This window comes from Hibiscus syriacus, unplaced genomic scaffold (genome assembly GCF_006381635.1).
Source record: "Hibiscus syriacus cultivar Baekdansim isolate YM2019G1 unplaced genomic scaffold, ASM638163v2 tig00110283_pilon, whole genome shotgun sequence".
Lineage (NCBI taxonomy): Eukaryota > Viridiplantae > Streptophyta > Magnoliopsida > Malvales > Malvaceae > Hibiscus > Hibiscus syriacus.
The window spans coordinates 95,596-113,290 of record NW_024062661.1 but is presented as its reverse complement, the minus strand read 5'-3'; the positions used below and the strand labels follow the sequence as shown (position 1 = coordinate 113,290).

Sequence of the window (17,695 nt, the reverse complement as noted above, 5' to 3'; positions counted from 1 at the left end):
CATAACCTTAACCACTTCTTCATGCTACTACTAAAATAAGTCTTTATTTTTCAAATACTATTCATACGTATTCGATGAACACCACATGTTCGACGTTTTAACTCTCTCAATATATGAACACGGTCGGAAAACAATTCAACATACTCGGTTGTCCATCAAAGTCAGATATTAGGCCTGATTTCAATCCCCTGCACAATAAGTCCACCCTTCCAATGACCACCTTTTACCTCCAGAACACTCATTTCCAGTTCCCCATCGGTGCATCCGTCATTGACGAACTCACCCAACTCGATCTCCAGCCACGCATCTGCTCTAACCTTTGGGTACTGATCATCATCAGTTGCTGCAGTTGTAGGCACCGAAGTTTGAAACCCAAACAAACGGGAACGGGCAAATAGCCCAATTCGCCTTGGTACGATCTGGTAACGTTGGCTAACGCCTCTATCATCATCCAAGTACACAGTTTTCTTACAACCTTCAGTGCCAACAACGCCAAAACTAACCTCTGCGGGTTGGAAATCGAACCCATAAACTCCAGTGGTAGGCTTGAACACAAGGTAAGCCTTGTAATGTGTCATGGATGAAAGCATGGAGATTGCAATCTTCCCACGGATTTCAAACCAACATACGTTAATAAGCTCTGCTACCTCTTCAAACCTGACATATTTATCATAAATTGCAAGAACATTTAATCATATATATATATAAAAGTGCAATCTCCAAATACATAAAAGAACATTAAAAAATAATTATATCCGAAACCATTGAATGACAACAGCTATAAAAGGAAATGTTATTAAGACTCAGGTTCGGGCAACTGTCTGCATGTGCACACGTTATCAATGATTAAAAAAGATTTAAACAGACATTCCTTATAATCACCTCATACTGTTCAAATAATAATAATAACTATATCCCTGTTACACAATTCAATTTGATTCTAAATGGCATAGTTTAAAATCATTTATAAGCCTAAGGTAAAGAGAGCGTTGTTCTCTTTTAAGGCCTTGGATTCCAACAACTACATCTTCGAGCGTTGTCAATGACTAAAAAAGTATTATATTGTAATCTCCCGGACTCTATATATATATATATATATATATTTGTTTGGGTTAACCTAGCTACCTCACAATCAGTGCATTTATCGGTTTAAGAAAATATATTCATACAACACGTTAATACTTTGTTTCAAATGAATTTTAACACATTTGTAGAGTTCGAATCGTCGTATTTTCATCGTCAATGAATGTATTCGAAATTACCTGGACTCGGGCATTGAAATCCATCTCCAATAAGTAGGAGTGTCACCCCATACAATGGAAAGATCCCTGGCAGCTAGCATGTAAATTTTCTTTCCACTCCCTCTTTCAAATTGAAGACTCTGTTGCATCAAGATCACCATCGTTAAAAAACTAGGCCAATACATCCATGAATCAATAACAAAAACAAGCAGATAAGCATATGCAAGTAGGGGGGAAAATCGGAACAGAAGCAATCAAATTCCACTCTAAAATGGAAATTAAATTAATAAGAATTCAAACCTTTCTGCCGCCATCGATGAGGAGAGGATTCTCAGCAAGGCTAAGATAAAGCTGTTTCTTGGAAGGACAACAGATGAATAATGGAAGGGAAGCCTGGTATTCAGACGGCAAGAAGCTCTCCCAAACGGCGTCGGATTCAGAAACCGATTTCAAGGTAGTTGAAACAAGCGACAAACGACAAGCATCTCGAGGGGAAGTGAAGGAAATGATGGCCGCGATGCAATCCTGTGGGAGATCAGTAAGATCAAAGGTGGCGCAGCTGTTCATTTCAGAAAGCTCCTATTTCATAAAACCCAGAATCAGAAAATGGAAAAAAGAAGGAAAATGGGAATGGGGTATGAGAGTGAGAGAGAGGAAGTGTGTATTTATAGATGGGGGTGAAAGGAAAGCTTAGGGGTTAAGTCTTATGGAAATAAAATGGAATGGAATCGCTAAAAGGAACTTTGGGCCTGGAACCGGAAGCCCTCCAAGATTCACCGTCTCTGCGTGTCGATCAACTACACAAAATTCTTTGTTTTATATATATACACACATCCACATGTTATATTTTATCGTATATATAATCCTTGGCTTATCTATTCCCCATTCATATCAACAGCCTGCCACCTGCATCACTGCTTAACCATCATTTATTTTTTTTAACATAAAATTATATAACGTATAATGTCAAAAAAATATGTTATGAATATTTAATTATATAATTATTTTAATATTTTAACTATTTTATCCTAACATTTTATTTTAGAATACTTTTTTTCTATGAATAAAAATTATTAGTTAACAAACTAATTTTTAAAAAATAGTTAACAAATAATTATTTTCTTTAATTAAAGTTAACAAACAATTAATACTATAAAATAGAGACATTTTTCTTAAATGAAACATTGAGAGTTAAAATGTTATATAATAAAGTAAAAGTGACTATTTAGTTAAACGTTACGAACATTTTTATCTTATAATAAAATATTAAGTCAAACTGCAAAAAAAAATCAAAATAACAATTTTGATAAAAGTTATGAGTTAGTTTTGACATTATGTTATTATAAAAATAATCACTTTAAATATAATTAAATTTCTCTTTCTCCACTAAAATTTTAAAATAATATTTTTATAAATTATTTATACTTGAATGTTCATTTATGCAATTCGCCTTTTCAAGTATATTTTCCAAAAATTGAATTTGTATATATATTTAAACAATGACAACTGAAAACAATGGAATGGATCATATTTATAACGCACACAAGTATAGAGAGAAAATACGAACAATAGTCACCAAAAAGCATCTAAAATTATTAAACTAAAATATACTAAGAAAAATGAAATATTTTATCGAGATTGACGTCTAACATCAAAAGAATTCATTAACCTTCATAAAAATTCATTGTTTCTGTCGAACGAGACACTTTACGAAGTGATAAAGGAGTGGTGAGCGACTATCTGGTAGAATACTTCGCTACACAATTCTAATTATATCGACAAACAACCTTTTATCAAAAAAGGGATCTGATTATACGTGATCATCAACAAACTAATTAAAAAACATATGTCGTGAATGTATTTTTGTGAGCACCAAAACAACTGCAAAGGTATGCAAAAAATGTATTAAAATTCATAATGAATGTGCCACAAGAGTAGAGAAAAACGTGTCGCAAGGACAGAGATTCTTATTCAAACATGAAAAAAATCAAGAAAAAAGAAAAGTAAAGGACATAGTATGAAAAAAAACAAGATAATTAATAATCATCGACAGTTGATAGCTAATATGAAGATTCATGACGTTGTACACTAAATAAAAAATACGACATAAAAATATTGAAAAAAACTTAGATTAAAAAAAGAAAAGTATCATGTATAATAATTTATAATAGAATTTATATTTGAGTCAATATCGTTAACTCATTGCATCATGTCTTCATAACAATAACAATATTATATAGTATAAATGGTAAATAAATATAAACAATTGCATCTATTGGAAATATGGACTGTAAAATCACACCGTTAGCACTGACTTAAAAAATAAATAGTAATTCAAAAGTTGAAATCGTAAACCATGTCGTGGTAAAAACCACAACGAATTCATCCTGATGTGTGTAATCGCTCCAATAGGCAGATCGTCCCCCGAGGTTAACACGGTAACTCCAAATTTCGTACACCCGAAATCGGAGTGGACTGTTGGCGGTATTGCACTTCTGATCGAAAAGTATAGAGAGAACAACGAATTAATCATCTGTCATCATCTAAAATATTTGAATTTAAACAGTCCTCAACATCCTATAAATAACATAAGATGTCTTTCAAATTTTCATTTGTTTTTTCAAAGAGAAATTTCACAAGAATTTTCTCTAAAAAGATAGAATCTGCATGGACGTGTTGAATACACATATTACCATGACCACGAGCTGAAACGGACGACGACGGTGCACGAGAGTCCCTCTTGTTCTCTATCACTCAACAAGGGAGTGGAGAATGCAAACCTTAAATACACATTCTCAATAGTGTTTCCAACTCTGTATGGGATTGAGCATTACCAACATTCCCCCACTAATATGAAAGAATTCTTCTGAAACTAAAAAATTATCCTTCCAGAATAGTAATAGCGAGATTAGTTGATTCTCCTATCTAACTAATTCTCAACTTCTGCCTTATAAATAAGAAAGAAGTTTTCAGCCTCATATTTAGTTCTTATGAGATAAACTTTTTGTGTATCTTTAATAATCATCTGCAAAAGTTATGCAGTATTGTTTCCCTCCTTTACTTTCAGTATTTCTAAAGTCTACTAGATCAATATGAATGAGTTATAGTATGCTTGGCTTCTACACAAATTTCACATTCGTTAAAGCTAGATATGTCTAGTTTAGACAGAACATTCATATTTATCAATTTCTTTAAAACATGAATATTTACGTGTCATAATCTAGCATGCCACATATCAACAGATTCAACAATATAAACATAAGTGGTAGATTTATTTTCATTAAGTTGAGTTTCTATAACAAATAAACCACCTTTTAAAAAACATTTCCCAATATAATCACCATTTCGAGAAAGTACAAGTTTATTTGCCTTAAAAACTAACTTAGTGTTTGCCTTATTCAGAAGCCCACCACTTATCAAATTTTTACGCAAGACAGCTACATACAAAACATTATTCAAGGTTAGAGTTTTACCAGAAGTCAGCTTGAGTAAAACCTTGTCTCTGTCTAGCACTTCAAAGCTGCTAAAGTTCCCCATGTACACACGTTCACTTTCGTTCCCATCTTCAAACTCGGTGAAAAAAGTCATTTCTTGGGCAGAAGTGCTTTAAAATACCAGTATCAACCACATATTTAGAACTGTTCTCTACCAGATTGACTTCTAAAACCACTACAACAATGATATCATCATCTTTTTCCACAATGTGCATCTATTACTTGTTATTCTGGCGGTCTGAGCGATGTTGGCATTGATAAACTTTGTAACCGGCTAAACCGCAGACATAGCACTTGAGTGTCTTTCCTTCAACTTTATCCTTTCCAGGTTTCTTGAAGTTGGCAGCCTTATAAGGTTTTATCCTTTTGTTTTGATTCCCTCATTTCATGATCTTCTTGAATCTTGACTTAACCAAGTTAGCTTTAAAGATAAATTACTAAGGGAATTAACAACCTTATCTTTTAATCGATTGACTTCCTCAATCTTCATATGACCCACCAGCTCCTCAAGTGAAATATCTTTCTTCCTATGCTTGAGAGAATTACAGTAGTCGGACCAGAATTTGAGCAGCTTCTCGATGAGGATATTGGCTTGAAGCACCTCACACATTTGCATTCATTCATCGATGATGTCAGCGACCAAATTCTCGTAGTCATGGACTTCATCCATTATCGACTTGTCGTCCGTCATCTGGAATTTAAGTCATTCGCCGACGACATACTTTTTGATGTTCGCATCGTCAGTACCATACTTCTTCTCCAGAGTATTCCAAATTGCATTGGCATTTTTTTCTCTAAGGAACATATTAAACAATTTGTTTGACATGCATTTTTTTCTCATTTGTAGCGATGACAACAACAATAATGGCTAAGGAGACATTGTTTAGAACCGTATTAGTATTATTTTCGGCAACTGGGGTTGACGACATGGTAGGTGGTGGCTTGAGCAACACGTAATCAATATCAAGCTACTCGAAAAATATCAAGATTCGTTAGGACCATCTTCGATAATTCTTCCCTTCAAGTGCATTAAGTTTGGAAAGATCGAGAATCAGCTTGCTCAAAGGTGGTGTCATATTTGCAGTATATATGAATTTGTTTCTAAATTGTTAGAAATATGACTGCAAAATCACATCGTTAGCAATGAATGGAAAAATAAATAATAATTCAAAAGTTGAAATCGTAAATCGTGTCGTGGTAAAAACCAATGTCTTAGAAATGAATTCGTCCTGATGTGTGTAATCGTTCCAATAGACAGATCGTCCCTTGAAGTTAACACGGTTGTTCCAAATTTTGTACACCCAAAATCGGAGTGGACTGTTGGCAGTATTGCACTTCTGATAGAAAAAGTATAAAGATAACAACTTTAGAAACACTAAGACTAAGACCACAACCACGAGCCGAGATGGAGAAACAACGGCGATGTGCGATAGTCCCCCTTGCTCTCTATCACTCAATGAGGGAGTGGAGAATGCAAACCTTAAATATCCATTCTCAATAATATTTCTAACTCTATGTGAGATTCAACATTACCAACAACTTCAAATGAATGACATGTTCTTTTAAGTTTATATATATATATATAATCGAATCCTTGGATACTTTTTTTTTTAATTTGAACAATATTTTTGGTTAAAAAGAAACTGAACAATATTTTTTTATTTTGTAGATAAAATCTTTAATCAAATTAAAATTCACAACCATGATTTTTGTTCCATCTTTAATTAATAGCTTTAATCGAAGAATCCTTTTTGCTTTTTAGTTACTAATGTTGAATAATTTTCTATTTATTTTTTCTAAAGATAACCCTATTTTAAATTTATAAAGTATTTTTTGTGATAAAAGTAAAGATAATTTATTTTGGAGGTTTTGAGTTTTAGTAGTTGTATTTGTATAATATGTATATGTTGTTAATAAATTAAAAAATTCTGAATAGATACTATCTCGTAATTATCCCATATTATTAAAAAAATATTATATATATTTTAAAAATCAATACATTTATTTATTTTCATATGTGTAATATAATTATTTTTTTATACAATATGTAAACATAAAATGATATTATATTAATTATAATCTTAACAACTAATAAAAATTAAATCAAATTAAAATTTTAGTATAAAATCACATAAAACAAAAGTTATGTATAATATTGCATATCTTACTAAAATTGAAGTAATTTTAATATTAATCCCAAAATTTTACTGATAAAATATATCAAATAAGAATACTTAAAATTATAATTTAATAATTCAAATAAAAATTTAAAAGTTAAAACAAATTGCATTTCTTGTTTTATAGGTATTTTAATTTTTTAACAATAATAGTACGTACCTAATTTTTTTTTCAGGCTAGTTTATTCATATAATTTTCCTTTAGAAAAGAAGGAAAAAGGTACGGAAGGCTGAGTCATCAACATGGTCTTTTCACTTAGTGTACACGTACTCCCCACAATCTCTGTACTTTTTTTTATTACAATTAAACTTTCATACATCCTACACATTGAACAACTATCTCGAGTCGGATTTTAATTAAGATAAATTATATAAATGATATTTTATGTTTTTGATTTAATCGGTTTTTATTATTAATTTTAAAAAATAATTTTAATCACTTACGTTATCTATTTGTTCAGTTTAAATCTCTCAATCATGAACTTTAATTAATATATTACTAAAAGTCTAAATTAACATTTAAAAAATAAAAAATAATCCACGTTTCTTCTTGAGTAGGAAATCTCCAAAAGCCCAAGACATGATTAGAGATGGGAATCATGATGGAGTAGCCCAGGGACGGAGCTCACCTAGAGGTCAAGTGGGTCCGATCTTGTTAAAATTTATACGTTTTATATAATTTTAGTTTAATTGTATTTTGATTTATGTAAAAATAAATATTTAAATTTAACCAATATAAAAATTTATTAAAAATTTAATCAGGTAGGGGTCGAACTAAAAATGATAAGTCTTTATTCTCAAATTTTTGGTCTAATTACAATTTAAGTTATTGTAAGTTTAAATATTAGATAAATTCGAAGTTGTATTTTGAGTTTTTAGTTTTTTTTTAATTTAGGTTGAATATAAGGTAATATCTGTATAAAAAATTTGATAATGAACGCTCATACCCCTATATACGTGCTTGAACTCGGGATCTCAAGGATAACAATAATCCCTTAATCACATAGGTCGTTTGGTTCATACTGAATTTTGAGTTTAAATACCTAGGTCGTTATATTTTTCTTAAATAGTCTAATATTTTAATCTGTCAATATTTAATTCTGACTCCGTCGCTAGTGCAACCATACACGGTGGATATGTGGCTCGTTCTTTAGAGTAAGGATCTTTCCTTTGCAGTTTCTTATTGTCTCTGCTTCACATGCATCAATCAATATACTTCCTCAGCCACTAGATAGTGAAGAAAGGGAACCATACGGTAAATGTAAAATGCTCTCTTTATACATGGTAAACCGGTTTTAAGTCGGTAGTTAATTGAACAGCCTTGATCCCGGTCTCGGTCATTATCCCCAACACTGCTCTGGAATCGTCAAGGTTTGCGATAACAAGATCTTCACTCTTTTGAAAGAAAGAAAAAACCTAACAGATAAACGAAAAAGGATGCAACTTTTTAATATGGCAAACTCATATGATTTTGTTAAATCAATTTATGAACTCGAACTAATCTGACAACAACTACGGCGATGGTTCAACTGGTGGAGGCGTGGAGCAATCCAAATTATTTTGAAGCATAATCTCCTCGTCCAACAACTTGAAACCACTGATTCAAGACAAGATGATTTAATGTCTGTTTTTGCCACCTGAAGTTGACAATTCTTTTCCCCTGGTGTTGTTATAATCTTTTCTAGAGCATTTTTTTTTGGCTTGGCAACAGTGATGGCAACCTATTTCTCACTACGTCACCATTCTTCCCATGGTCATCGAAAACTCCACAAAATGCTCCAACTTCCGTTCCATAATCCTTGAAGTCAAAAAAAACCAGACCTTTAATTAAGAAAAAGAAAACAATATTTGGTATATACATAACAGAGAGTTGTAGTGGCAAACCTGATATAGGATTGCAGTTCCTGGTCCAGTCCTTTGCTGCACTTGCATCATAAGAAGAAGAAGACGTGTATTTCTTTTATTTTATAATTGAAAAAATATGGATTTCTTTTATTTTTTAATTGAAAGGTTAACGGGTTAATGATTGAGGGATTAAAATCAAACAAACCGATAAGATAAGTAATCATAACTACTTTTTAAAACCGATGATCAAAATTAAAAATATAAAAAGACCATTCATGTAATTTATTCTTTTAATTAAAATGTTTGGTGTACTATTGGAGATTTTTATTCTTTCGATTTTACGTTTTTTTTTTGTTTAACAGAGAAGAAAGATTTATCTTGTTTAAGGTGTCTGTAGTAACATTTTGCTTACTTTTGATTAATTGGATTTGTATCTCTCAATCTCTTTGAAGAAGTCTTGTTATCATTTGAATAAGTGTATGCCTTAAAGAATGGCTCTTGCAGCGGCTTGCTGGTTAGTTGTGCCTTGTGCTCAAAGCACACGAGCCACGAGTCCATGGTTCGAGGGCCAGTATCCTCGGCTGAGGAATCTTTTAAAAAGTGTATGTCCTTAAAGAGAATTAGACAAACAGAAAATAACTTTAGTGACAAAAAATACCTTATAATATATAAATTTAATTAACTTTTTTTGGATTTGCCAAAATGACCAACAAATTCGCAACGAGATCTCAAATTCGCAACGCGAATTCCAATTTCGCAACCCAGTTTCCAATTTCCCAACCCAGTTTTCAATTTCGCAACTGAATTTCAAATTCGCAACGCGAATTTAATTTCGCAACAGATTTTAGTTTCGCAACACAAATGTTTTGGGTATATAACAACGCAGCAACAACTTCTCATAACCTAAATCCTTAAATCGCAACTCATTCCATCTCCATCTATCACTCTCTCCGGCGACATCCGTTCCTATATCCAACGACATCCTTCCCCATCTCTATTTTTTTTACATAATTTTATTTCTATATAATTTTTCAATAATTTCTCTCCCAAATTATCAACTATCAACTTAATAAAGGTATGTTTTTCTCTAAGTTAGTGATGATATATAGTTTATAGCTCGTTTGTTTAGTAAATTAATTTACAATTTTTAGAATGAAATCATCTAATGTTGATCATGTTTGGATAGGTTTGTGTTTTGGAGGGTCATGGGAGAATGTTCATGGTATTTTACAATATGTGTCTTTACCCATGAATCTTCAACTAAAACTGTCATTAAAAATGTTAACTTATGAAACTCTAATGTTACGTGTTGCAAAGAAATTGAATTTAGAGCCTCTAAGTGGATTTAGGCTATCTTATCTGAGAAAATGTAAAGTTTATTTGTTAACCGACAATGAAGATGTTGAACGATTCATTGCTTACATTAGTGTTTCGCAAGAAGATGATGTTACATTGTATGCTGTTGAACCTAGAAGTAGTGAAGTTGGGTCAGTAGCGGATAGTAATCAACTAAGTTCTTCAACCCAAAATTTAATGGTTCCACCACAATTTCATCACCAAGCAAATTTTGTTTCACCACATTTCCAATACCAAACACAATATCAAACACAATCTCAAAACCCACAACCTTTTCCTAATCCAAATCCCAAAAAACTTTCAGCTCAAAATTCCAGTTTTCGTATTAACCAATTAGACGATTATGAGCCAACAAAAAATTGTGAGTACTAGTCAGTATTCGAAATTTGATATTGGTCAATACCCGGACTTTGATCTTGGTCAATACTCGGATTTTGATGATGTGATGGAAGAAGAAACAGACCCTGCGTGTAATGATTTTGATATTGGTCAAAATCCGAATTTTGATATGAAACAACCGCTGCCGAGGAAGATGTTGTTGATGATAACGATGAGGAAGTTACGACTGTGAATGAACATGTTGAACATCCATTCTGTAATTCATATAACCCTGAAGAAGAAGAAGAAGTCCCCGAAGAAATGAAAAATAAGAAAATGCCACGGGAGTATAACTGGAATATGTCATAATTACTTCAGATACCGAAAGAAGAGTTGGTAAAGATATCAGTTGATTGTTACACAAAAGTTATTCGTATCAAGAAAGATGATTGTTTTGATACAAAGGAAGACTTGAAGATAGCTTTGTATACGAAATGTGTGGAAGATGGCTATCAACTAAGAGTTAACAAATCAAGCAAATATCGTTTCGAAACAAGGTGTATGATTGACAAAAACTGTACGTGGCGTATGATTGCTAAGAGGATAAAAGATTGCGAAATGTTTCAAGTTAGGACTTTTATTGATAAACATACATGTTCAAGAACCCAAGTTTTTCCCACCATAGACAGGCAAACAAAAAGGTGTTGGGTGGTTTTTTGGCTGAGTTAATGTTTTTGAATGGAAGGGTATATCGGGGACATGAAATTATGACTGACATGAATGCTCGGTTCAAGATTAGTATCTCATATTCTCAAGCTTGGAGAACCAAATGTTATGCCTTGGAATTGTTGAGGGGGTCGCCAGAAGCATCATTTGCCCAACTTCCGGCTTATTGTCACAATTTAAAGCTGAAAAATCATGGGTCGGTAACTCATATCAAAACAGATAGAGATGGACGCTTTGAGTTGCTGTTTATCGCCATTGGTGCCGCGGTTAGTATATAATTATAATATTGTTGACTCATTTTGGTTAGTTGCATGCATTTCACATTTAAATGATTATATTTCTTGGGTATATGATTTTGTATATTCATTCGTTTATTACTTGCATGCGCCCATATATTATAGTTGATGGAGCACATTTGAAAGGTAGATACCTTGGAGTAAACTTATTAGCAGTAGCCATGGATGCTAACAATTGGATACTGCCAATAGCTTACGGGGTTGACAAATCTGAAACCTCTGATTTATGGACATGGTTTATGGGGCATCTTAGGGATTGCATAGGTCCTATTAGCAATCTGACAATCATATCTGATAGGGCAAACTCAATTGACAACGCTGTTAGAAAGTGTTTCCCAAATGCTTTTCATGGACTTTGTGGTGTTCATTTGTACAGAAATCTAAAATCAAGGTCTGCAGGTATAAAAAATCACAAATGGACATACTAGAAGGCTGTAAAAGCTTATCGGGAAGTGGATTTTAATAAGCATATAAATTGTTTAAGACGTGTTTTGCCTCAATGTGCTCAAACACTAGAAGATGTTGGGTTTGAAAGATGGTCAAGAGTACATCAACTTGGAGCAAGATATGGTTTCATGACGTCTAATAGTGCAGAATCAATCAACGCTCTAAGTCGTCATTCCCGGAAATTACCCATTACTATGTTAATGGAGTTTTTTCGAGCCTGTATTCAACAGTGGTATTACATGAAAAGAAACCATGCAGATATTATTTCTTTAAATTCGTAACTTATCATATATTTTACTAAGTATTATTTATTTAAATTTACAGGAGCATTGGAACGTCAGGTTACACCATGGACTAAAAAAAAGATAACGAAACATGTTGTAAAGTCAACGTCCTGGAGAGTTGAACCATGTTCAAACACTTTGTTTGAAGTATTGGATAATAACTTAAATGGGTTTGTCGATCTAAATGCAAAGACATGTAGTTGTAAGAAATGGAAAACATCTAGTTATCCGTGTGGCCATGTTATAAAAGTTGCTCTTCATCTAAACCAAGATGATTCAAGTGCATACGCTATAGATTGCTACACTACAGAAGTATATCGACAGACTTATGCCGTTATTGTCTACCCATGTCTACATCCTTCTGAGTGGGACATACCAGATGACTTACAAATAGTTTTTCCACCAGTCATGGACAGCAGACTACCTGGCCGACCAAAAAATCACTATCGTATACCGTCTAAGGGTGAAGAGAAAAGGATATCGACATGTAGTCGGTGCAAGGAGAGTGGTCATACAAGGTTGACCTATGGATCACCAGTGCCATCACAATCATCTTTTCCTCTACCAAAAAATGGATCCTCATCAAAATCCAAAGCTCATATGGTGCCAAGCAAAAGGAAATCAAAATCGCAATCAAAATCAAAATCCCAATCACAACCGGCTTCACCTTTTGGGACTTATTAACTCAGGTAATTTTTAAAAGCAAACGTTGTATTATGTGTATTTTATGTGTGAATGCATACATTTTCAGTTAGACATTCATTAGTAACTTGAGTTTGAACATTGATATGATATGTTCAGTTGTTATCATGTTGGGATTTTCTTGTGTTTGATTGCTTGGATAGTTGTTCTCTTGCTTCTTCAAGTGTCCTTAGCTTGTATTTATAACTTGGAATGTGTTTGATGTTATATATACCTTGATGTTGTATGTTGCGATCAACGCGAAAGTCAAATTCGCAAACCGAAAATCGCGTTACGAATTTGACTTTCGCGTTGCGAATTTGACTATCGCAACGCTTATTTCGCGTTGCGAATTTGTACATTCAACAGGTCTTTTTTGCCTTCAAACATAATACAGATTGAATTTTTTAAAAACAACAAATCAACTTTTACAAATCAATTAAACAAACAAAAAAATAATTCTTATTTACAAATCAAATTAAACAAATCAACTTTTACAAATCAATTAATAAAAAATAAATTTTATTTCCTCATCAATTGTAACAAATCAACTTTCAATGTAAAATTCAATTAAACAAAAAAAAAGTGTACCCCAGACTATTGTTTATGCACAAATACATTTCACGTAGCTCACTTCAGGATCAACCTGCAGAAACCAAACATTTGCTCAAACAACACTTTCTACACATCTAAAACCAACAAACAACAAATTACTGAATTCTAGGTACTTAACCAAATATTTTCAAACTAATTAAAGAGTATATATGTTAACAACACTTGCTCAAACTTACTAATTATTTATGTACAACTTTCAGCACGCGGATGCAGGTAGGCAACGTCTCTAATATATCGATCTGGCCATATAATGCCGAAACCACAAGCCTACTGCAGCTCTATCTCTATCTGTGGGAGGTAGATATTATATACTTCCTGTCGTCAAACGTTCAAAGCACAAGCATACAAGAGGACCACAATCCCCTCTGGCTCCCTGCATTTGTTGTGGCGCAGTCTCGTCTCTGATCATTGTAATTTTGAACTTCTTTGGCTTCTTGTTTCCAGATTTTGTCCAATAATCAATCGCATTCAAGAATTTAGCCAAATGATCGCTCCATCTCTTTGTAATAATATCTCTCAAATCAGACAATTGTATGTAATTCAACATGCTGTCATATACCACTGTCTTCAGGGATGGGAGCTGAAGCTCGACGAGAAGCCAATGACGCTTTTCCAAAACAGGGATAAACACTTGCAATCATAAATAATTGCGCACATCAAATAAAATTTATGAAAACCTTTAAAATATTCAAAAAATAAATACTAACCTTATCGACCTCCCACCACGCAGGATAAAGTTTAATTTTTCCATTAGCCAACTTATATGAAGCATCTCTCTGATTCTTCAAGTGAGCTGCGTGAAAAGACGTCGGCATAATAGTCCATCGAATACCTCTTTTCTTCAATTTCCTTATTATTAGAAGACGTGACACTCATGCATCAATATGTTGTTTTATAAAAAAATAAATATATTAGTGAATTTATTAATAATTTTAAAAAAAATTAATCAAAATGCAATATAAGAATTGTATAATACTTGCCCCCTTTCGAGGTAGCCATTATCTTCAACCCCTAATAAAATACCCCACCAAGACCGATCAAGAAACAAATGAATAGCATCGTCGATTTGGCATATGTCAGAATAACACCCCTTGCTCCACTCATGTAGATAAAAATCAACTGCGGTCTTAGCCTAAAGGGTATTATCCGTAATTGTGTCGGTAGTGTTTCCATCTTCTGCTGAGGAATGGTACTGGCCGGTAACTCATATGAAAGCCAACACGCATCCATCATATCGGGCACGGGAGGTGATTTATCAATATGTAGACATATGATGCCAAATGAATCGGGCTCTTAAACGGTGAACGATGACAGTGGCATCTTGAACGATGGGAGGGGCTTCTTCGATGATGATAGGGACCTCTTGAAGGATAGGAGGCACCTCTTGAATGATGATAGGTGCATCAGGCTTATTCTTACGGAGTCTTGGCACTAGTGGGGTGAACGGAGACGAAATGGCACGTGCACGACGTCTGATGCGTAAACCCCGTCGTGCAAGAAAAACTCGACATAAAGCATCTACCTTAACGGGCCGCTGAAAATAAATTAATATATAAATCAGTAAATAAATAAATAATGCCGAAAAAAGTTATTTGCATTTTTAGTGTAGTATTAAACAAATTTACCTCATTGCGTAGAGTATTAACCTCATTCTGCAATAATAAAACAATCTCGCGTAGAGCGACAACCTCATCACATAAGGTAGATACCTCACCGCGTAGCGCACTATTGTCATCGCGTAAAAAATCCATCTCACCACGTAAAGATCGAACCTCATCACGCCATGCACCATTATCTTCACGTAAAGTACCGACCTCATGATGCAAAGCATCGACCTCATCACGTAATTCCCCTAACTCATACCGTGGAGGTGGAGAACATGGAGATGGAGATAGACGGAGCCTCTTTGTCGATCGCCTATCATGAGGTGATGGTGGAGAAGATGCTCGATGATGTGATGGAATAGGTGATGGTGAAGGTGGAGAAGAGGCTCGACCAGGTGATGGCTCCAGGTGTCGAGCTATAGAATCGGCCCGATGGGGTGATGGTTCTCGAAGTGGGGGGTGCTCATCATCCGTCCCATCAAAAAACCGCTTACTAGCTTGCCACCAATCAGTGGCAAGCTCAGCATCTGAGGGTGTCAGCCTCTGTAATGGGTAGTTGGCCTCCTAACAATATAAAAACACAAACAAAGTTAAACGTGTACTAGTAATAACTTGTTTATATATGGTAGTATTTGTGTGTTAACTTACATCATTAATTGTTGTATATGGGAGAAAATCTTCCCAATCCAACATGCGTTTCCTCTTCCAGGTAATAGCCCCAGGAATATCATTTGATCTTTTTATCGCATATGTCCGCATGCTGGGGAAAGCCTCAAATATCCAAATCTACAAACAATATAATACACAAACATTAGTAATTGTTAAATAATTAATTATAATTTTGAAATATTATATAGAAATTCTTACCTTAAAAGCCCAAGTAAAGCCTGTCAAAGTGTATTTAGAACCATCGCCCCGCAAACTTTTTCGGTCCTCGAAGGCAGACGACAACTTCTTCCAGGTAGCTTTCCATATATATGAACCCAACGGAAACAGGTTCCATACATTTAGGTCCTCTACCAATAATATTAGGTCCTCGGAGATTGGTTGTCTACCCTCTTTGCCTAAAAAGCCCATGCAAAAGTAGTAAATGGTATACTCGGACAACATCAAGGTCATTCATCCGAGTAAAACCATCTTTATCAAATAATCTCTTCAAGTCGTCGACATGTATACTCGGCTTCGACTTTGCCAGCTCAGGAAAACCCCGATGTAACCATGATGGGCGGGCGATATGACTAGTGTACCGACCTACATCATTGTGTCGAAGCGTAGACCGGTGATTAAGCAAAACTCCTCCCGCCCAAAACAAGTATACGCCGGTGCCGGAGGAAAATGAAACCATATCTCTTCATCACCACATTGTACCCCATCGGGTAGATCGTTAGTCATGGTCTGAAGAAACAAATGTGTCAACATAGCATCTCCACCCTGATGTTGTATTTTCAGCCATGGCCCGAAGCAAGTATCCTCAAATAATTTTCTTTGTAGAGGTGTAAGCGTCGATGCAATTTTAGTGACTATGCTTAATTTATTCCTTAAGGTCAATTGTGCCAAAAAATATTTCTACAAAAACAATAAACATACCAAGTTAGATATACCACAAACTACAAATTATACACTACAAACAGACATGATATTAAACAGTGAAAACAAAGCCAAATATGTTTCAAACTAGCACGGTATTCACCCAATTCATTATTCCATCATAGTTCACAAAATGCATCAGATAACATTCTAGAAGTAAGCACTTATATAAACATTTAAAAGGATAACATACATGTTTAGTGCAGGTTCAAAGACAACATAAAAAGTAGTAGTTTATTCTTGAAACTTAAATTAGCAACATTGTGAAGTTAGTATTTGTCTTTGTTTTTTGGTTGAAGTAATACAATTCATTCAAGTTTCAATTTGGCGAATAAAAGAAGTTTATGAAACTTAAATTCGCAACGCAAAAACGAAAATCGCAACGCGATTTTAGTTTCGCGTTACGAATTTGGTGTTGCGATTTAGGGTTTTTTCAACAAAAAGACAAAACAAAAAGACAAAACAAAGACAAATACTAACTTCACAGGGTTAAAGACTAAACAGTTTAGCAGTATTGGCAGCAACCGAATGAATTTAGCAATCTCAGTGAAATGATTAATCTAATAATAATAAAAACTTTTAAAATAAAAATAAGAGATTAAAAAAACTAACCTTGGTGGTTGATTTTCCATTTCTGACCGTGAATGGTTGTGATAGTTGATTTGAGAGATGGAGATAGACGAATTTCGTCGGAAATGGGGACGGATTTCGTCGGAGATGGGGACGGATGTCACCGTAGAGAGTGAGAGATAGAGATGGGACTGCGTTGTGCTTTAGGGTTTTAGGTTAGAGATGATTTGCGATAATACTGTTTACATTTGTGTTGTGAAATTAATATTGTGTTTTGCGTAAAAACATTTGACTTTCGCGTTGCGAATTTGACTTTCGCGTTGAGAATTTGACTATCGCGTTGAGAATTTGGAAAATCGCAATGCGATTTACATATTCGCGTTGCGAAATTGGAAACTGGGTTGCGATATTGGAATTCGCGTTGCGAATTTGTTGGTCATTTTGGCAAATTCAA

The 17,695-nt window shown here is 34.0% G+C and overlaps 1 protein-coding gene across 1 annotated transcript; it reads right to left on the bottom strand.

The window, feature by feature from the left end:
* Window positions 1-22: 22 nt before the first annotated feature.
* On the bottom strand, window positions 23-1,850 carry LOC120116110 (F-box protein PP2-B1-like). Its single transcript, XM_039136661.1, has 3 exons — window positions 1,542-1,850; window positions 1,263-1,381; window positions 23-657 (listed from the first exon to the last, which is right to left on the bottom strand). Exons 1-3 carry the CDS (start codon window positions 1,806-1,808, stop codon window positions 162-164), a joined length of 882 nt encoding a protein of 293 aa, XP_038992592.1. The 5' UTR covers window positions 1,809-1,850; the 3' UTR covers window positions 23-161.
* Between the last annotated feature and the right edge of the window lie 15,845 nt (window positions 1,851-17,695).

Excerpts from the sequence above, each read along its gene's own strand:
- LOC120116110 (XM_039136661.1), bottom strand. The coding sequence starts at position 1,808 with ATGAACAGCTGCGCCACCTTTGATCTTACTGATCTCCCACAGGATTGC. Across the intron at positions 1,382-1,541 it reads TCATCGATGGCGGCAGAAAG|AGTCTTCAATTTGAAAGAGG; the intron begins GTTTGAATTCTT and ends TTGATGCAACAG. Across the intron at positions 658-1,262 it reads ATTTCAATGCCCGAGTCCAG|GTTTGAAGAGGTAGCAGAGC; the intron begins GTAATTTCGAAT and ends TAAATATGTCAG.